The sequence below is a fragment of the Anomalospiza imberbis genome, chromosome 25 (assembly GCF_031753505.1).
Source record: "Anomalospiza imberbis isolate Cuckoo-Finch-1a 21T00152 chromosome 25, ASM3175350v1, whole genome shotgun sequence".
Taxonomy (NCBI): domain Eukaryota; kingdom Metazoa; phylum Chordata; class Aves; order Passeriformes; family Viduidae; genus Anomalospiza; species Anomalospiza imberbis.
The window spans coordinates 5,402,171-5,419,385 of NC_089705.1; the positions used below are offsets into that span (position 1 = coordinate 5,402,171).

The 17,215-nt window shown below is 56.0% G+C and overlaps 2 protein-coding genes across 7 annotated transcripts; one reads left to right on the forward strand and one right to left on the reverse strand.

Annotated features, from left to right (window-relative positions):
• Positions 1 to 1,404: 1,404 nt before the first annotated feature.
• On the reverse strand, positions 1,405 to 8,443 carry AK2 (adenylate kinase 2). 3 transcript variants are annotated; one of them, XM_068172495.1, is made up of 7 exons: positions 8,284 to 8,443; positions 7,739 to 7,864; positions 5,821 to 5,931; positions 5,624 to 5,718; positions 4,978 to 5,050; positions 4,200 to 4,395; positions 1,405 to 2,230 (listed from the first exon to the last, which is right to left on the reverse strand). In XM_068172495.1, exons 1-7 carry the CDS (start codon positions 8,395 to 8,397, stop codon positions 2,223 to 2,225), a joined length of 723 nt encoding a protein of 240 aa, XP_068028596.1. In that variant the 5' UTR covers positions 8,398 to 8,443; the 3' UTR covers positions 1,405 to 2,222. The 3 variants fall into 3 exon arrangements, 2 of the variants coding, with proteins under 2 accessions (XP_068028596.1, XP_068028595.1); XR_010993654.1 differs by lacking the exon at positions 1,405 to 2,230 and adding an exon at positions 4,683 to 4,853 and having other exon boundaries at positions 4,233 to 4,395; XM_068172494.1 differs by lacking the exon at positions 1,405 to 2,230 and having other exon boundaries at positions 4,174 to 4,395.
• A 1,726-nt stretch (positions 8,444 to 10,169) lies between these two features.
• AZIN2 (antizyme inhibitor 2) lies at positions 10,170 to 16,493 on the forward strand. Of its 4 annotated transcripts, XM_068172475.1 has the most exons (11): positions 10,486 to 10,581; positions 11,571 to 11,745; positions 11,822 to 11,995; positions 12,663 to 12,835; positions 13,252 to 13,383; positions 13,686 to 13,851; positions 13,974 to 14,136; positions 15,177 to 15,289; positions 15,447 to 15,661; positions 15,994 to 16,167; positions 16,326 to 16,493. In XM_068172475.1, the coding sequence occupies exons 2-10, from the start codon at positions 11,647 to 11,649 to the stop codon at positions 16,133 to 16,135; spliced, it is 1,377 nt and encodes a 458-aa protein (XP_068028576.1). In that variant the 5' UTR covers positions 10,486 to 10,581; positions 11,571 to 11,646; the 3' UTR covers positions 16,136 to 16,167; positions 16,326 to 16,493. The 4 variants fall into 4 exon arrangements, with proteins under 4 accessions (XP_068028575.1, XP_068028576.1, XP_068028577.1 ...); XM_068172474.1 differs by lacking the exons at positions 10,486 to 10,581; positions 16,326 to 16,493 and adding an exon at positions 10,170 to 10,191 and having other exon boundaries at positions 15,994 to 16,254; XM_068172476.1 differs by lacking the exons at positions 15,447 to 15,661; positions 16,326 to 16,493 and having other exon boundaries at positions 10,487 to 10,581; positions 15,994 to 16,192.
• The last annotated feature ends 722 nt before the right edge of the window (positions 16,494 to 17,215 follow it).

The following is a 17,215-nucleotide window of genomic DNA, read 5'->3' on the forward strand; positions in this document are numbered from 1 at the left end:
CCCTCCCCCCATTCAAGATGCTGTTTCTTTTCAGCAGAAATACTGCTGCATTAGAGAACAGGTCACTTCCTCTATCAGTGAGAATTCAGTGTCCTATTTGATGCTGGTCCTTGTGCTATAAATAGGAATTTTCCCCTTTTATAGTTGCTGAATAATTGTGTGTATGAAATATGAACACAGTTTTCAAAAGAGTGCCTGATAAGCAGCTTGCTGGAACGAAATGGTTGAGCAGAAGGAATTTACAGCACCTGCAGAGCATCGTGTGCTGTGGAAAACATTCAAGGTCAGCCTTAGAGAGACAGGTCACAGCACAGATCCAGCTCCAGAGGATCCAGGATTGAGCTCACAGACTCCCCACTGCAGCCTCCCCACAGCTCCCCAGCAATCCATTTCCTGCTCCACACTCAGGTAAGGATCAAACAGAGGCAGCCCAGCTCAGAGGAGCCAAGATTCCTCCATCCCACAGACCAGAAAGCCAGGAGGAGCAGGCAGAACAGGTTTATAAAACAACAGCAGGCAAGGAGCAGAGGACACAATCCCAGACAAGAAGGAAGAGCAGAAGAGCAGAGTTTAACATCCACCATCAAAAGGAACAAGGGAAGAACACCACAAAGGGCAGAGAGGCACAAGGATGGTAATGGGAGGTTCAGAGAGGTAATGAAAACACCTGAGCAGAGACAGAATGGCGGAGGAGCAGGAGAGCCCAATTATGCTGGAAAACCAATAATTTCTGCAGGAAATGGGTACATGCAGCCCAGCCCTTTCTGGTGCCTGAACACATGCAGGGCTGCAAGAACCATGGATAAACAACAAGCCTCCATCAGTCCATCAGAACAGCCTCCTCTGGGATACCACAGAGGGTCGGAGTCCCTGTGGAGGCAGGAGAAAGGGAGGCCAGGAAATGCTCTCATTCCCTGCATTAGGACAGAATTTTCCCTGTGAATTTAGAGAGAGGGAGGGAGGCAGCAAAGTATGAAAGGCAGAAACAGAAGACAATAATGTGGCTTCCAGTTGCTGCAGGAGGAGAGAAGGAAGTAACATCAGCTCCTCCACACACTGGAGATTCAAAGGGAGGAGGAAAAAAAGGGATTACATCAGTTAAAAAGCTGCAAGGAGCTCTGGACAGAGAGGATACAGAGGGGCTCAGTGCTTTCAGCCTCACACAGGAAGAAACAGGAGAGAGAACCAGCAAAAAACCACCATTGCTATGGTGATCTAAAGCATTGGACACACTCAGCAAGGAGAAGATATAAAAGGAATTACAAGCCACATTTCCAGCTGCACAGAACATCCTTGAGATAGGATCAGGCCCCAGGATCCACCCAGCTCAATTGTTAGTTGATGCTGTCATCTGCCTCCTCATCCTCCACACTGTCTGCAGGTCAAAGAGGACACAGCACCAGATACAAATGTAAAGGGGTTACTTTATTATTGATTCAGAGGTTAGACAAGGCACCATTTGATCTAAAAAGAAATGCAAAAAAAAAACCCTCCCCAATTAAGTGTTATTTTTGCAGGCAATTAAGAAAAGTCTCTTTTGCATTTCTTCAGCATTGTGTGAATTCCAGCTTGGTCACGATCACAGAAAAGCCACCCCATTCCCAAGTAAGGCAGGTTTGGACTAGAGCCACAGCCCCTCTGTTCAGCAGCAGAGAACCCTTGAGAAGTCTTTTTGCCAGGGTTTAGGAATGCAGCAGAACAAGAAAAACAAAACTTCCAGGAAAAGACCACGGCATCTCTTTTTCCTTTCCATTTCAGACATGATGAAGCATTTGTTCCTTTTGGTCCTCATTGATAGGAAGCAACTTTAGGAAAAAGGCACAGCAAACCTTTCAGTGGCCTCAGAGTACCAAGAGCCCATGAGACAAGCCCTGAAAGTCCTGGAGAAGCCTGGAGCAACATCTAGCCCTGCCTTCCAACAGGTCAAGGACCTGCAGCTGATCACTGAGAGATGTTTCCCTCTCCACAATTGTTTTGCCTCCACAAACATGATTCCTAAGGAGAAGGCTGCCTCTTCTTCACAATGATTCTGCCAAATAAAAAATCCAACCAAAACCCAACCAAATCAGCCCCCCAACCCCTTGTTTGCCACCTCCTTCCCCCTCCCCGCCCCATCAATCATACCCCCCTCCCAGCTGCCCTCCCTGCACTCAGGGAAGGGCTGCAATGGGTGATGTAGCAGAGTGTGCAGCGTTTGGTGGTGTCTCATCTGCTTGATGGAGTCACTCAGCTGGAATAAATGGGAACAGAGAGAAAAAAAAATTTAGGGAAAAACAAACAAACAAAATTAAGCATGGATTATGGTAAAATAAAAAGGCTGGTGAGCTGGATGTGAAGAGAGCACAAGGGAGGAAAGGAATGAAGAGTGGGGGAACATCTTGCTCTTGCTGTAGAGTAAAACCTTGACCAAATCCAGGAATGCCAACTGGCTGGGAACCCTTCCCAGAGTGTAGGGGGCTGCAGCTCTCCCTTTGGCTCTCAAAATAAGAGCTGCTTCCACACAACTTCTTTAGTCACCAAGATGCCAGGGCAGCTGTAACCCACACATTTTCCCACTCCCTGGGGCACACCAGTCTTATCCTAAATGCTATCCCAACCTCCCAGCACACCACCTCCAGGTTATTCTTCCCCAGGAAACCCAGAGACAGAGCAAAGGCCATCTGGGAATCCCAGGGGACAACAGGCTGCTGGCAAAACCAGCCCTGTTTACTGTCAGAGCCTTTCTCCTCAGTCACGTGCTTTCTAGAGCGACAAGTCCACTGCTTTTGGTTCCCAGTTTGCTGGAAGGGAAGAGGTTCTGTCCCTGGAAAGGATGTATGAGGACAGAGAGGGGATTGTCAGGCAAAAGAGAAATTATCAAGGAAAAGAGCAAGGGATTCCTGAGGATTAAACATCTGCTCTGGCCACAGAGCTCACAGCAGCTCAGTGCACAGGATGGAGTGGCCATCCTGAGAGAGAGAGGTGGATACTCAGTAACACTCAATCAGTAAACAGGCATGGAATGCCAAAGGACAAAGTTTCATCTGGGCCAATCCATATTTACAAGCAGGGACCTCTAGGAAGGGCTGGAATCCCTCATGGCCGAAGGTCAGTGCCAGCCCTGCAGTGTCACCACACAGCAGCACAATGCCCTGGAAAGGCCGAGGCACTGAGCACAAACAGTGTTCTCAAACACAGCCTGACAGAGCTGCTGGATTCGCTCAAGAAACAGGAACATTTCCATGAGCTCAAAACGAAGGTCGTTAGCTCAAGGGCACATGGAGCCAGTGGTTAATAATGCTGTCTCTCGAGCCTTGAGAAATCATTTGTTTTGCAATAAGGCTTTATTACATTTAGACTTTGGGATCAGGAGAAGCTCAACACATCTTCCTCTCCTTGGTCAAAACCAAGGCAAGAGTGAAGAGTTAAAACCCAAGTCCTTTTCTTATCCTCAGGACATCCCAACCTGCCACACAGTAACTGTCAGACTCTGACCGCAGATTTCACATCAAAAAGATCAAGAAGCATCTCACTAATTTGCTATAAATCCCACAAATAAATAATGGTTGAACCCCCCCACCAGGTGCCATCAGAACAGGAACCTGCTACCCCACAGGGAATAAAGCACATACAAGGAGAACACATCAAAACTCAGGATGCAACAATCATCCAGCCCCAGGCAGCAGCCAGGCTGTCCCTCAGGCTGCTCTCACAGCAACAAACAGAGAGCAACCCCAGGTTTCAATCCTGCAGCTTCACATCTCCTGGGAAATCCTTCCCCCACATCCCCAACCTTCTCCAAGGCCCCTGTGGGGTAGCTGGGAGGAGCTGGAAGTACAGTTCCTTCCAGGGTGGTGCATTTCTAGGATGAAACAAAGGCTTTTTGACCCAAAGGAGTGCAGAGCCCATTTCGGACAGCTGGAGCCTGGGCTCGCTGCGGCCTCTAGAGGCCAAAATCCCAACATCTACACACAGACTGACGTTCACATATAGCCACATCGAGACCGTTAACAGCTCGTTTAATTAAATTAGAGAATTAGCACAGCCCTGCCTTGGGCTGCATCACCTCATCCTTTCCTCTTCTACTCTGCTCAGCTCTTCACCCTCCTTGGCCCCAGAGAGACAGAGACAGAGAAAGAGAGAGAGGAAAACAAAAAAAAAAAAAAAAGGAGAACCCCATCCTGGGACAGAGCCTTAAATGAACATAACCAGGTCTTTACATGTTGCTTTTGTGAAGGCTGCCAGGATGCTGGCAAAAACCACGTCAGGAGACTGGGAGGCATCCACGGCCGTATGGATCCCTCTCTTGCTGTAGTAGGACACCAGGGGGGAGGTCTGGGTGTGGTAGGCCTTCAGGCGGGTTTTCAGGGCCGTTTCGTTATCGTCGGAGCGGCGGATCAGGGGCTCTCCAGTGACCTGGGAGAAGCAAGGGGACAGTCTCCAGCGAGCTGCAGCCTGGGATGCTCCCCCCTTCTCTCCCTGCTCCCCTCCTCCAAGGTGGTGCTGCAGAGGAGACCCCAGGTGTGCGGGGGAGACGGAGCGAACCCGGGGCAGCCAGAACAAGTCTCAGAGCAGTCACTGAAGAGAGAAGGGCTCAGCATCGTGGTCTTTTTCCCCACACACCACTCTGCTTGCTAAAAGGAGCCTCGAGACCACGCACCAGCTACAGCTGCTCCCCAGGATGGAAAGCAGTCACAACCCACCGCAACTTGAGCTGTGGACAGAGTCCAACAAGTTCAGAGGCTGGCAGAGCCTGGGCCAGCTCTGCAGACTGGCCATCCCCTTCATCCAATCCATCCATCCAATCCATCCATCCCTCCAGGCCTCGCTCCCCGCCGTGCCGTCGGCTCAGGCTGCCCAAGCAGCTCCCCACGCTCCCCAGAAAGCCAGGACAAGAAGGTACAAGAGAAGGAAAGAAATGAGTTTTTCCAGGGAGACACTGCAAAGCATCAGCTAAACCCAAAGCAAGGTAAGCTGTGGCCTTGGGAGCTCACATACATCATCCTTCATGTGCTCTTTCGGGGGTCTGAACTCCTCGTGATACGAGCGGCCACTCGCTGGGTGAATCAGCCTGAGACAGAAAAGAAGTGTCAGCGAAGCAGCTGGTCAGGACAAGACTTCCTGAACCTGCCACTCATCAGCACAGGAACATCTGCTACAGCAACACCATTAGCCTTTCACTGGTAAGAAAATTCTCTCCAGTTATTTCTGTACCAAGGGCCTCTTCAGTTTGGAAAAGCAGCTGCGCTGGGAGATGGAGAAGGGGAGTTTTACATCCTGCTTTGCTGGGAAAGGGGTCTGGAAAATAGTGCAAGAGAACACACTCCTGACCCTGGAGGAGCATGGTGCCCAAATGTATTCAGTGTCCTGTGTAAGGGAGCAATAATAGCTTTGGAGAAGGAGGAACTTACAGAGTGAGCTGCGATTTTCTATAGAAATCCCTGATTTATGGGGCAAGGAAGGTGCTCTGCTCAGGGCTGGCCCAGGCATAGGAGAACAAGCAAAGGATCAGGGCAGAAATAGAGACCGGCACCACAGCCAGCCTTAAGCACTATAAGGACAACCTGGGATCTGAAATTAGGATGCTCTTCCATAGGCTAGGGAATCCCAACCCGTGCACTGAGCACTGGGAGAGGAGGATTACCGTCCCGTGATCCTCCGGATCAGCAAGGAGTCGGGGATGCTGAACTCAATGACAGAGTCGAGCTTCTCTCTCCTTTTCTCCAGGAGCTCATCCAGCTGCAACAGCAAACACACACCTCAGAGGGGCTGAGGGAGCAGAGACCCCTGCGTTTGAGGGAAGGAGGTGCTGGAGCAGCCCCCGAGCAGGGGGTCCCATACCATCTCTGCCTGTTTCACTGTGCGTGGGAAGCCGTCCAGGAGGAACCCATTCTTGCAAGGAGGGGAGTCCAGGTTGTTCTCAATCAGCTCCACCACCATCTCATCACTCACCTGCAGAGATGAGACCGGTATGTTGTCAGGAAGTGCACCCTGAATTTACACACAGCTGCTGCCCGTGTGGACAGGGTGGGATTTTTGGAGTTGTCCTGTGCAGGGCCAAGGGTTGGGCTCAATAATTCTTGTGTGTCCCTTCCAATTCTTGTGTGTCAGGATATTCTGTGATTCCATGACTCATGTCAATGCCCAGGCTGCCTGTTCAGACCTGCCCACATCAGGGCAGCACTCCCTGCAACACCAGGACATAGGCAATGCCACATTTCACTCCAGGGACACTCCAGCCTGCACAGGGACTTGGACCAGCACTGTAACCTCACTGTTACAAAGGCTGCTGTATTGCAAGGAACGCTGTCAGCTCAAACTCCTTAGATTATATATTTTTTTTTTAACCAGTTCACAATACAAAGTATCAACAGAACCTTGATTTCCTGTTACTTTGTACTTTCACCTACACATCCACCTCGGGAGGCAGGCCTGGGCAGGAAGGGCAGAGCAGGCGAGTTGCTCGTTGACTCCCATAAACTTCATAAGGTAAAAGCCCAATAGTTGCTGACAAGCTCTGGCCTCAATGGGCATTTTTTTCCCCATCTAACAATCTCAGCATACCACTGGGATTAATGCCTTTTCCACACTGCAGCACTCACAGATGCTGCAGCCCCAACAACAGCTGTTTATTTGGGAGCAGCTCTCCTCAGCAGCGCTGTTTTCTCCAGCACACACAGCTGGGACCCAGCAGGACTGGGGACCAGGACTGGGGACCAGGCTGTCACAACACACAAACAGCCCTGCAGGCAGGGGAAGTAAGCAACAAGTCACTTCTGTGCCTTCCTGATTACACCCTTTGGAGAAAAAACGATCCTGAGCATAAACCCCATCCTGAAATGCTGGGCTGCTCCCAGCTGAATTATCACAGAGCTGCCGGATGTGCCCGTGGAGCAGCCTGGAGCTGCCTGCCACACACAAACACACGTGGCAGATACCACCAGCCTGGCCAGATAACGTCCCTATCTTTCATAACCAGCTGGGTATTGCAGGCTCGGTGTTGCAATGAGCTCTGAGCAGAAGTGAGATAAGGCTGCTCTCCCCATCTGGGGCCTGCAGATTCTCCCCAGGGTGTTAGGAGCCCGTGGCAGCCGCAGCAATGCTCGAGATCTGCCCCACACTGGGGCAAGTCACTGCAATTTGTGGTCCTTCGAGTTTCCCTGAGATATTTCAGTCGTTAGGATAAGATAATGAGACCCTCAGAAAATGAATGTCAGAGATTCTAACTCATGTCTCTTGGGGATCCAAAGTGTGTGTCTCACACCGCAGCTGCTGTAACTACCACAGCAACACCTTTAGGTCTATTTTCATCCTAGAGTTACAGGTGAATCGAGCTTACGCAGGATCTGGGATGCAGATGAACCCTGTGAAGTGATACCTGGAGCTCAGGTATCAAATGAAGAGGCACAGGAGCTGCAAAGCACAGCTGTAACATCCTGCAGCTCCAAGGATACACTGCCACCTCAGTATTCAGGAGCCAGAAAATTGCCAGCCAGACTGCACACCCTAAAAGATAAAAACAACCCAGGGCCACAGGCTGCTGGTAAGCAAATAGTAATTTTGAAGAGGAAGGATGTTTGTATAGGATACTTCTCCTGCAGGGTGATAGAAGGAAAGCCCCCACTCCATCTCTACCTTCACCCTGCAATCTTCATTCCTACACTAATTAGAGAATTCTAATTAGGAGGTGGATTTTGTTTGCTCTCATTTCGGATGCTGCCAGCCCGTGTCCCCTCCCAGCATATTCCCCACGACCCACCAGCTTCCCCGAATCCATCGTCTCCTTGAGCCGCTTGCCCAGCTCGGAGCCCGAGGCCACCATGGCCCGCAGCATGTCGCCGGTAGCCAGGTGGCACACGCAGTAGGTCTCGGCCAGCTTCGGGGCCTGCGGAAGAAGACAGAGGTGAGACCAGACCTCGGAGGCTGAGGATCCCCACCCCGGCGGGGCTTTGTCCCCCTGTCGCGGCAGCGGGACAGTCGTTGACCGGCCAGCACGTGGCAGGGCCGGGCACGGAGCCCCGGAGCTCAGCGACACCGGGGCCCCGCGGCCGGCCCTAGTCCGGGACAAAGGGATCCGGGACAACGAGCCCCGGCGAGCGGGCCCCTGCAGGCGGGATACCACCGAGCCCCCGCGGAAAGGAGACCCGGGGCCACACGAACACACCGCACACCCCGATCCCTCGGCGGGCGACCGAAGGCCGGACACCCGCGTCCCTCCACGCGGGGGTCACACGCTGAGCGCCGGGAGTGGGGAAGGCCGGGCGGGCCGGTCCCGCCGGCCGCTCCCGCCCGCATCGCCCTCACCTGCGTGCCCTTGCCGGCGCCGGGCGGGCCCAGCAGCACGGCGCGGATGCCGTGGCGGATCCCCGCGGCCGGGGCCTGCCCGCGGCCGCCCCCCGCCTGCGCGCTCGGAGCCATGGCCGCCGCCGACTGCGCGCCCGCGCCGCGCCTCGTGGGCGGGGACAGCGCCGCTGGGCGGGGCTATGCAAATCAAGGGGTGGTAACATGCAGACCACAGCGCGCGTTTTACATGCAGTGGGCGGGGTTACGCGTGGTGTGGGCGTGGTTGTCCGGGGTGGGCGGGGCTTTGTGGCGCCGCATGGATCGCTCGCACCGAGCTGTCCCCAAGTCCTGGGCGCTGCTGAGTTTTGGGTCACTCGGTTCAAGAAGGACATTGGGCTGCTGGAATATGTCCAGAGAAGGGCAACGGGGCCGGAGTACAAGTCTGATGAGGAGGGGCTGAGGGAGTTGGGGCGGCTGAGCCAGGAGAAAAGGAGGTTTAGGGGTGACCTTATCACTCTCTGCATCTGCCTGAAAGGAGTTTGGAGCCAGGTGGAGGTCGGGCTTGCCTCCCAGGCAGCTAGTGACAGGGAAAGACACAGTCTTAAGCTACGCAAGGGGAGGTTTAGGCTGGACATTAGGAAGATTAGACATTGGAATGGGCTTCGCAGGGAGATGGTGGAGTCACCACCCTTGGAAGCATTTAAGGAAAGAATGGACGTGGCACTTGGTGCTGTGGGCCAGTTAACAAGGTGATGTCTGGTCGTGGCTGGACTTTGTGATCCCAGAGATCTTTTCCAACCTAAGTGATTCTGTGATTCTGAGCTGTGCTTGCCCTGGCGTTGTGCGGGTTGGGCTCAGTGCCCTGCTCTGTGTGGGCTGTGCATCACAACACTCACTGCCCAGCACATCCAGGAGGGGCTGGCACTGCAGGGCTCTGCGTCTCTCTGTTCTCCCAGCCTCTCTGCATGGTCCCCACATCCCACACAGCACAGTCCAGCGCTGGTGATGGGCCAGAGCACAGGCAAAACCAGCCAGGATCTCACAGCAGACAAGAGCTTCCCTGGCCCTGGTTGCCAGGAGAGTCTGTGGCAAAGCCAAGACCACGGTGTTGAATACAGAAACCCAGGATAAGTCGGTCCTTCTCACTCCCCCCTCAGTGGGGACAGCCACCCCTCCACAGACAGAATATTGGCTCCTCAGCAGCACCAGAGAGGGACCTGCACACTTAACAAGAAGAGCTAAAAAATCCCTGCTGAGCCCATCCTGTTTGTGGGATGGAGCAGTGGCACCGTGTCCAAGAGCCAGGTCTCATGGATCACACAGAGCATCTGCACTGATGGCAGAGCTGGATCTGCCCCTGGGGCACCCAGCAGAACCAGCAGCAGCTCAGCAAGGGCAGGATCAGTCCCTGACATCTTCCCAACTACCTCACCCTCTCTGGAGTCCCAGCCAAACACCGCTCAGCCTTTAATCTGCAGGAAGCCTGGTTTCCCTGGCAGCAGCATTTCCGAGGTATTTCGGGCTCTCTTCCCCCCTGAGGGTCCCCGTGCTCAGATGCACAGCCGCGGGAAGCAGAGCCGGGCTGCCAGGCTGGGGATGAGCTGCGGGGACTCGGTGAGAGGCCGGGGTGACTGCAGGGGGCAGCCCCAGCCTTGGGAGAGGGTGGGCGAGGAGGGGGAGCGTTGTCCAAAAGGGATGAAGGATGCTCGGAGGCGGCTCGGCCAATGGGGTGGCTGGATTTGGTTGTCATGGCTACGGTTGGGAGGCAGAGCAGGGAGGCAGCGCTGGGAGAGAAGGGGTGCAGAGCCCCCCCATCCTCTGCAGGGACTTCGGGCAGGCAGGGAGCTGGGGCAGGACAAACAGCCGGCCCTGGGGCCGGTTCATTCTCTTGGGATACCCATGGCAGAATCTGTTTAAATGCTTCCTGAGGTAAGGGGGCTTTTGGGGGGGCTGTGGGGGAGCTGCTTTGCCTGGCACAGTGAGAAGGGATCTGTAGAGTGCCCGTGGTTGCTAATTTAGGGATGGGGGTGAAGGGCATCGTGCTGTCAGCGCCCCTCTCCCTCTCTAAGCCCCTGCACTGCTTCTCCCCAGAGACCCCGGACCCTCAGGCACAGCTACACCTCGGGCTGCTGTGGGAGCTCGGCGTTCCTCAGGGAGCCCCCCTGACAGCACACCAGGGCACCTGGGAGGGACAACTGGACTGTGGTAAGGAGGGCATGTCCGAGGCTGGGGCACGAGTTCTGACAGGAGTGACCCATTTCATCCCTTCTGTGCCCGACCAGGGTGGGCTGGGTGCTGTTTGGTGATGGGGAGTGAAGGGTAAAGCTGGAGGAGTTGCTCTCCTTTCCTGCTTAGGAAGCTCTAAGAGCTTCAAAACATGTTTTTTTCATCCCTTTCCCCATCTCTGGAATTGGCTGGTGGAGCTTGCTCAATGCATTACAACATCCTGCTGCTCCGGGGTCAGCGTGGTCTTTCTCCCAGTGGCCCCTGGAATGCTGTCAGGAGGTCTCTGTGGGGAGGAGGGGGTGTGCAGCTCTGAGAAATGAAACCTCTGCCTCCTGCACTTCCAGTCAGAGAGACCATGCTCCTGGAAGAGCCCTGGAGCTAGACCTGGATTATTGGAGTGGAAATGTTCCCTGCTAGCTCATCAACTCCCTGGGTTCTGGGCCAGGCTGGATCCAGGGCAGGAGATTGTTAAAGCTCAGGGTGTGAGCTCAAAGCTAAAGCTCTGCTAGGATGAGCCCAAAACCTCCGTGCTGCTTAATTGTCCCCTTGTCCCCCACCCTGTGTCACGGGAGAGCTGTGGAACTGCATCCACAGCAGGGATCCAGGCTGTCCTGAGGTTGGATGGTGTCAGTGAGTGTGGCCTGTGCTGTGTCTGCCTTGTCCTGGGGCTTTCCACTGGGAAGGTGGGTCCAGCAGCCTTCAGCTATTTGGGATCCATCCAGGATGCTCACCCCACTGAACACTCAGCAGATCCAGCTGCATTCCAGAGCGTGAAGGCGCCTGTCCTGGCCTAGAAAGGCATCTCTGCTCTTTGTGGTGCAGTTGGCTTTGTTGTTGACTGTGCTGGTGTCTGCTGATGGAGACAAGGCTGCTGTGTGCCAAAACAGAGCTCTGAACTGCAGAGAAATGTGTCTCCTCCCCCGGGGAAGATGCTGTAACCCACAGCATCGCTCTGCTGAGCCCCCGGTTTGGAGCAGAGCAGCACAGAGCTCTACCCAGGGGCACCCCGGGCTGTGGGCTGGGTGGTCCATGCTGATGAAGCTTCTGGACCCTTCCCCTAAACATTCCTTTCATTTTTACAGTGTGTCTCATCCTTAGAATCCATCCCCTACTCCAGGAGGCTCTAAAGGAACATCACCACACCCAGAACATCCCACCATGAACGGGTACTTGAACGAATCCAATTTCCTGATGGTGGAGGAGGGCTTCACCACCAGAGACCTCCTGGAGAACCTCCTGGGGGAGCTGTGCCAAGAGGTGAGGGCTGATGCTCTGCTGCTGCCTTTGGAAAAAGGCACTCCTGGAGCTGCTGCTCACTCCAGCTGTCTCCTAGAGCGACCAGCAGGCCTTCTTCGTGGCAGACCTTGGGGACATCGTGAAGAAACACCTGCGTTTCCTGAAGGCCTTGCCCCGAGTGAAACCCTATTTCCCAGTGAAATGCAACGGCAGCGAGGGGGTGATTCGGCTGCTGGCAGAGCTGGGGGCAGGATTTGCCTGTGCCAACAAGGTAGGGCTGTGGGAGGACAGCTCCAGGGGAAATGTTTGTGGGGGAGAGGCAGAGCACACCCTCCTTTCCTAAATCTCTGCTCTAGGTGACATTTACAGGGGCAGGAGTCTCCCTCTGCTGTCAGAGCGCAGAATTCCTTGTCCCATCTGTGTTGTCCCCTTTGGCTAACATTGCTGTCTCTGGAGCTGCTGTCCTGCCTGGTGGCACAGCACATCCCTGGGGTGTCACTGCCACAGCTGTCCAACTCTTGGTGTCCTTAGGGCTGAGCCTAAAGCTCTTTGCTCCCTCTTGCTTGTCATTTGCAACAGCCAGACTTCCAGGGAGGAGGCAGAATTAAATCACTTACTTTTATGTAATTAAATAGGGCGAGAAAGGGCAAGAGGAGAAAGGGCAAGAGCTGTCCCAGCTCAGACCAGGGCTCAGCCCCAGGCCTGCTGACCCCACTTGTTTCCTCTCCCATTCTCATGGTGTTTTCAAACCTGACCATGCCAGGACAAAGTCCACTGTGATCCCTTTGAGCTCTGGTAGCTTTTCCCCGGAAAAGCCCAGGCTGCAACGCTGGCGCTTCGCCCTCCTCAGCACTGCAGGCTGGCCAAGACCCAGAGCTGGTGGCTGGTCCCCACACAGCTCCTGGGGACCTGCCCCACGTGTCCCCTTCTCCCTGCAGGCAGAGATCACCCGGGTTCAAGGCATTGGGGTCCCAGCTGACAGGATCTTCTACAGCAGCCCCTGCAAGCAGGTCGCCCACATCAGGTACGCGGCCACCCACGGGGTCAGGCTGATGGCCTTCGACAACGAGGTGGAGCTGAGCAAGGTGGCCAGGAGCCACCCCCGTGCCAGGTGGGTGTCTGGCAGGGCCACTGGAGTGGGTGCTGGAGGAGAGGATGGGCAGGGGGCTATGGGGGGCAAGATGAGGTTGTACAAGGTGGGTGTCAGTCTCTTCCCCCAAGCGATAGGACAAGAGGAACAGCCTCAAGCTGTGCCAGGGGAAGTTTAGATCGGATATGGGGAAAAATTTCATCACTGAAGGGGTGATCGGGCAGTGGAACAGGCTGCCCAGGGAAGGGGTGGATTCATCATCTCTGGAAACGTTCAGAAAACTCGTAGATGTGGTGCTCAGGGACGTGGTTTAGTGCTGTACTTAATAGTTGGGGTTAATATTTGGACCCAGTTATCTTTGCCAGCCCTCAAAGGTTTTTCCTTTCATGGTCCTGTTATTCTGAGACCCCTCAACACAGCTTGGCTTTGCTGTGCAGGATGTTGTTGGGGATCACTGCTGACTCCATCCCTCCTGCCCACCCGAGCATGACCTTTGGGAGCACGCTGAAATCCTGCCGGCACCTGCTGGAGACAGCGAAGGAACAGGCTGTGGAGGTTGTTGGCATCAGGTACAGCCCTGGGCCTTCTTCCCTAGCGGTGCTCAGCCCCTCTGGATCGGGATCTGGGGAGCTCTGCCCTGCTGGAACAACACAGTGGTCCAGCTGCTCTGCTTGGGAGTGAGGTGAAGGCAGGGATTTGACCTTGCTGGGGCCGATTTGGGGCAGGTTTGACCCCAGGAAAGGCTCTGTGGGGCTCTGCGGGTCTGGCTGGGGATGGTGTGTGGGAAGCTGTGTGAGTGACAATCCCAGTGCCGTGTCCCCTCTGCTCTGGGGGTGATCAAACCCTGCTGAGACGGGGTCTGTGCCCTCAGCTTCCACCTCGGGAGCCGTGGGCTGGAGCCCCAGGCCTGGGCCCAGGCTGTGGCCACAGCACAGCTGGTGTTTGACATGGGCACGGAGCTGGGACACCACATGCACCTCCTGGACATCGGGGGGGGGTTCCCCGGCACCGAGGACACCAGAGCCCCGCTGGAAGAGGTACAAACCTCCAACGCCTGCCCTCAGCAGGCAGAGAATGAGCTTGGAAGCTCTCCCTGGGTCTGGCTCCCTGCAGAATTCCCAGCTAACCAAGAGGAAGGTTCTTTTTTCTCCCCTCACAGATCGCTGCCGGGATAAACTCTGCCTTGGATTTGTACTTCCCCGAGGGCAGTGGGGTGGACATTGTTGCCAGGCCTGGGCGTTACTATGTCACCTCTGCCTTCACCTTGGCTGTCAGCATCACTGCCTTGGAGGAGATCCCCATGGAGCAGCCTGGCTCTGACGGTAGGTGTGACAGCAGGACGTGTCCCCTGTGTCCCTGAGCGCTCTCCCTGCTCCCAGATGTGTCCCCTGTGTCCTTGAGCCCTCTCCCTGCTCCCAGATGTGTCCCCTGTGTCCCTGAGCCCTCTCCCTGCTCCCAGATGTGTCCCCCGTGTCCTTGAACCCTTTCCCTGCTCCCAGATGTGTCCCCCGTGTCCTTGAACCCTTTCCCTGCTCCCAGATGTGTCCCCTGTGTCCCTGAGCGCTCTCCCTGCTCCCAGATGTGTCCCCTGTGTCCCTGAGCGCTCTCCCTGCTCCCAGATGTGTCCCCTGTGTCCCTGAGCGCTCTCCCTGCTCCCAGATGTGTCCCCTGTGTCCCTGAGCCCTCTCCCTGCTCCCAGATGTGTCCCCTGTGTCCCTGAGCCCTCTCCCTGCTCCCAGATGTGTCCCCTGTGTCCTTGAGCCCTCTCCCTGCTCCCAGATGTGTCCCCTGTGTCCCTGAGCCCTCTCCCTGCTCCCAGATGTGTCCCCCGTGTCCCTGAGCCCTGTCCCTTCTCCCAGATGTGTCCCTTGTGTCCCTGAGCCCTGTCCCTGCTCCCAGATGTGTCCCTTGTGTCCCTGAGCCCTCTCCCTGCTCCCAGATGTGTCCCCTGTGTCCTTGAGCCCTCTCCCTGCTCCCAGATGTGTCCCCTGTGTCCCTGAGCCCTCTCCCTGCTCCCAGATGTGTCCCCTGTGTCCCTGAGCCCTCTCCCTGCTCCCAGATGTGTCCCCTGTGTCCTTGAGCCCTCTCCCTGCTCCCAGATGTGTCCCCCGTGTCCCTGAGCCCTGTCCCTTCTCCCAGATGTGTCCCTTGTGTCCCTGAGCCCTGTCCCTGCTCCCAGATGTGTCCCTTGTGTCCCTGAGCCCTCTCCCTGCTCCCAGATGTGTCCCCTGTGTCCCTGAGCCCTCTCCCTGCTCCCAGATGTGTCCCCCGTGTCCCTGAGCCCCCCTGAGCCCTCTCCCTGCTCCCAGATGTGTCCCCCGTGTCCCTGAGCCCCCCGAGCCCTCTCCCCTCTCCCTTCCAGAGGAAGAGTGTGGCAGCAAGAAGAGCCTGGTCTATCACCTCAGTGATGGCATCTACGGTGCCTTCAGCTGCCTCCTGTTCGACAGCCCCTGCCCCAGGCCTCGGCTGCACAAGGTGAGGGGCTCGCCTGCCTTGGGGACAGCTCGGGATGTCCCTGACGCTGGGTCAGCCAACCCCCTGCCACAGAGGGGAAGCTGCACCCGGTCCGTGGGGTTGAATTTGGGGGTCAGTGTGACACTGGGACGTCCTCATCCCATGTTTTTTCCCGCAGAGACCGTGCCCAGAGCAGCCCTGGCACAGCAGCAGCCTCCGGGGCCCGCCGGGGCCCGCCGAGGACCGCATCGCCGACGGGCTGGAGCTGCCCCAGCTGCACGTGGGGGACTGGCTGGTTTTTGGGAACATGGGAGCCTACACCGTGCCAAGCTCATCCCTGCTCACGGCGGGTCCCCGGGCACAGGTCACCTACGCCATGTCCCGCATGGCCTGGTAAGAGATGGGCAGGGGGGGAGGGCAGGGCTGGGTCCCGTGGGACGTGCTGGCTTCTCTTCCACCTGGGCTCTTGGCCCAAGGGAGAGGGGGAAATCTGAATCCCAGAACCGGGAAATTCAGGGTGAAATCACGGCCCCAGGAGCAAAAATCCTATTTTTTTTTTTTTTTTTTAATATTATCAAATTTGAGGCAGTTTTTCACTGGAGAAAAGAGAGCCAGCTCACCTCTGGCTGTTTTTCTGGGGGACAGGAGAGCCCTGGAGCATCCCCATCCCATTCTCAAGGGGCTGCTCCTTCCCCTGGCTCCCCCTTGGGCTCCTCCACTTGCAGGAAAGCTGTCCAGCTCTTCCAGGGAAAGCCACCCCAGCCAGAAGACGACCGTGAGAGCCTCTGCACGCCCCTGTCCTGCGGCTGGGAGATGGCAGAGACACTTTGTGTCACCCCTGTCTTCGCTCCAGCTGGCATCATCTGAGCAGCTCTGGGGAAGGAGCCACGGTGGGAAAGGTCCTGTGGTGGTACTGCCAGGGGAAATGTCCCATCACGGTGTCGGGGTGGGAAAAATCCCATGGCAGCACCAGGGGAAAAGGTCCCACAGTGGTGCTGGAGGGATAAAAATCCTACAGAGGGAAAAAGCGGGATTTTTACAGCCTAAAAATCCACAGTGGGAAAAATCCCATGGCAGTACCAGAAAGGAGAGGTCTTGGGGTGGTACCAGAGGGGGAAAGGATCCCATGGCAGTGCCAGGGAGGGGGAAGATGCCATCCTGCCTCTGGCATCGCCCCGCTCTGCTCTCATGGATTTGGAAGTAAATCCTGTCCCATAAATCCTGCTCCTCCAGCTCGTGCGGTGTGCGTGCCTTCCAAAGGGGTTTGGCAGGTTTGGGCTCTGTTTTTAGGAGTGGTGGTGATCATTGGTAGCCCAGTGTGGCCTGAGGGGTCGGGTGAGGATGGCCCCGGCTCTTTCTCCCCACCCTGTGCTGGAGAATCCCTCTGTAATCAGCTTTTAATGAGGCTTTGCTCGTTAGGGAAGGCGGGGCCGTTCACCCGAACCTCGGCTCTGTTCAGGGATCCAGAGGGACCCCTGGGATTTTGGGAGGGTGTGGAAATAGGGCGTGGGTTTAGGTTTTGTGGGTGACTCTGGGGGACAGACCCGGGCCTCGTGGCATCTCCCTGCTTCCTGAGGACTCGTCAGGCTTCACGAAGGTCCTGCCCTGGGTACAGCCCCCTGAGACCCTGAAGGCCAGGAACTGGGAGAACTGGGGGCACTGGGAGAGCTGGGGGACACTGGGAGAACTGGGGGCACTGGGAGGACCTTGGATCATGGGAATGGGATGCACTCGGAGTAATGGGACGCTGGCTGCCACTGAGGTGGAGGCACTGGGAGCACTGGGGGGTTTATTGGTCTCCTCCAGGTTTGGGGACTCAGAGAGAGCACTGAGAGAACACCGAGGGACTGGGAGGACACTGGGAGCACTGGGAGGACACTGGGAGAGCACTGGGAGGGCACTGGGAGAGCACTGGGAGGACACTGGGAGCATTGGGATGAAACTGGA

Excerpts from the sequence above, each read along its gene's own strand:
- AK2 (XM_068172494.1), bottom strand. The coding sequence starts at position 8,397 with ATGGCTCCGAGCGCGCAGGCGGGGGGCGGCCGCGGGCAGGCCCCGGCC. Across the intron at positions 5,719-5,820 it reads CAGTGAAACAGGCAGAGATG|CTGGATGAGCTCCTGGAGAA; the intron begins GTATGGGACCCC and ends TTGCTGTTGCAG. Across the intron at positions 4,396-4,977 it reads AAGAGCACATGAAGGATGAT|GTCACTGGAGAGCCCCTGAT; the intron begins GTATGTGAGCTC and ends TGCTTCTCCCAG.
- AZIN2 (XM_068172474.1), top strand. The coding sequence starts at position 11,647 with ATGAACGGGTACTTGAACGAATCCAATTTCCTGATGGTGGAGGAGGGC. Across the intron at positions 14,137-15,176 it reads GGAGCAGCCTGGCTCTGACG|AGGAAGAGTGTGGCAGCAAG; the intron begins GTAGGTGTGACA and ends TCTCCCTTCCAG. Across the intron at positions 15,662-15,993 it reads GCCATGTCCCGCATGGCCTG|GAAAGCTGTCCAGCTCTTCC; the intron begins GTAAGAGATGGG and ends CTCCACTTGCAG.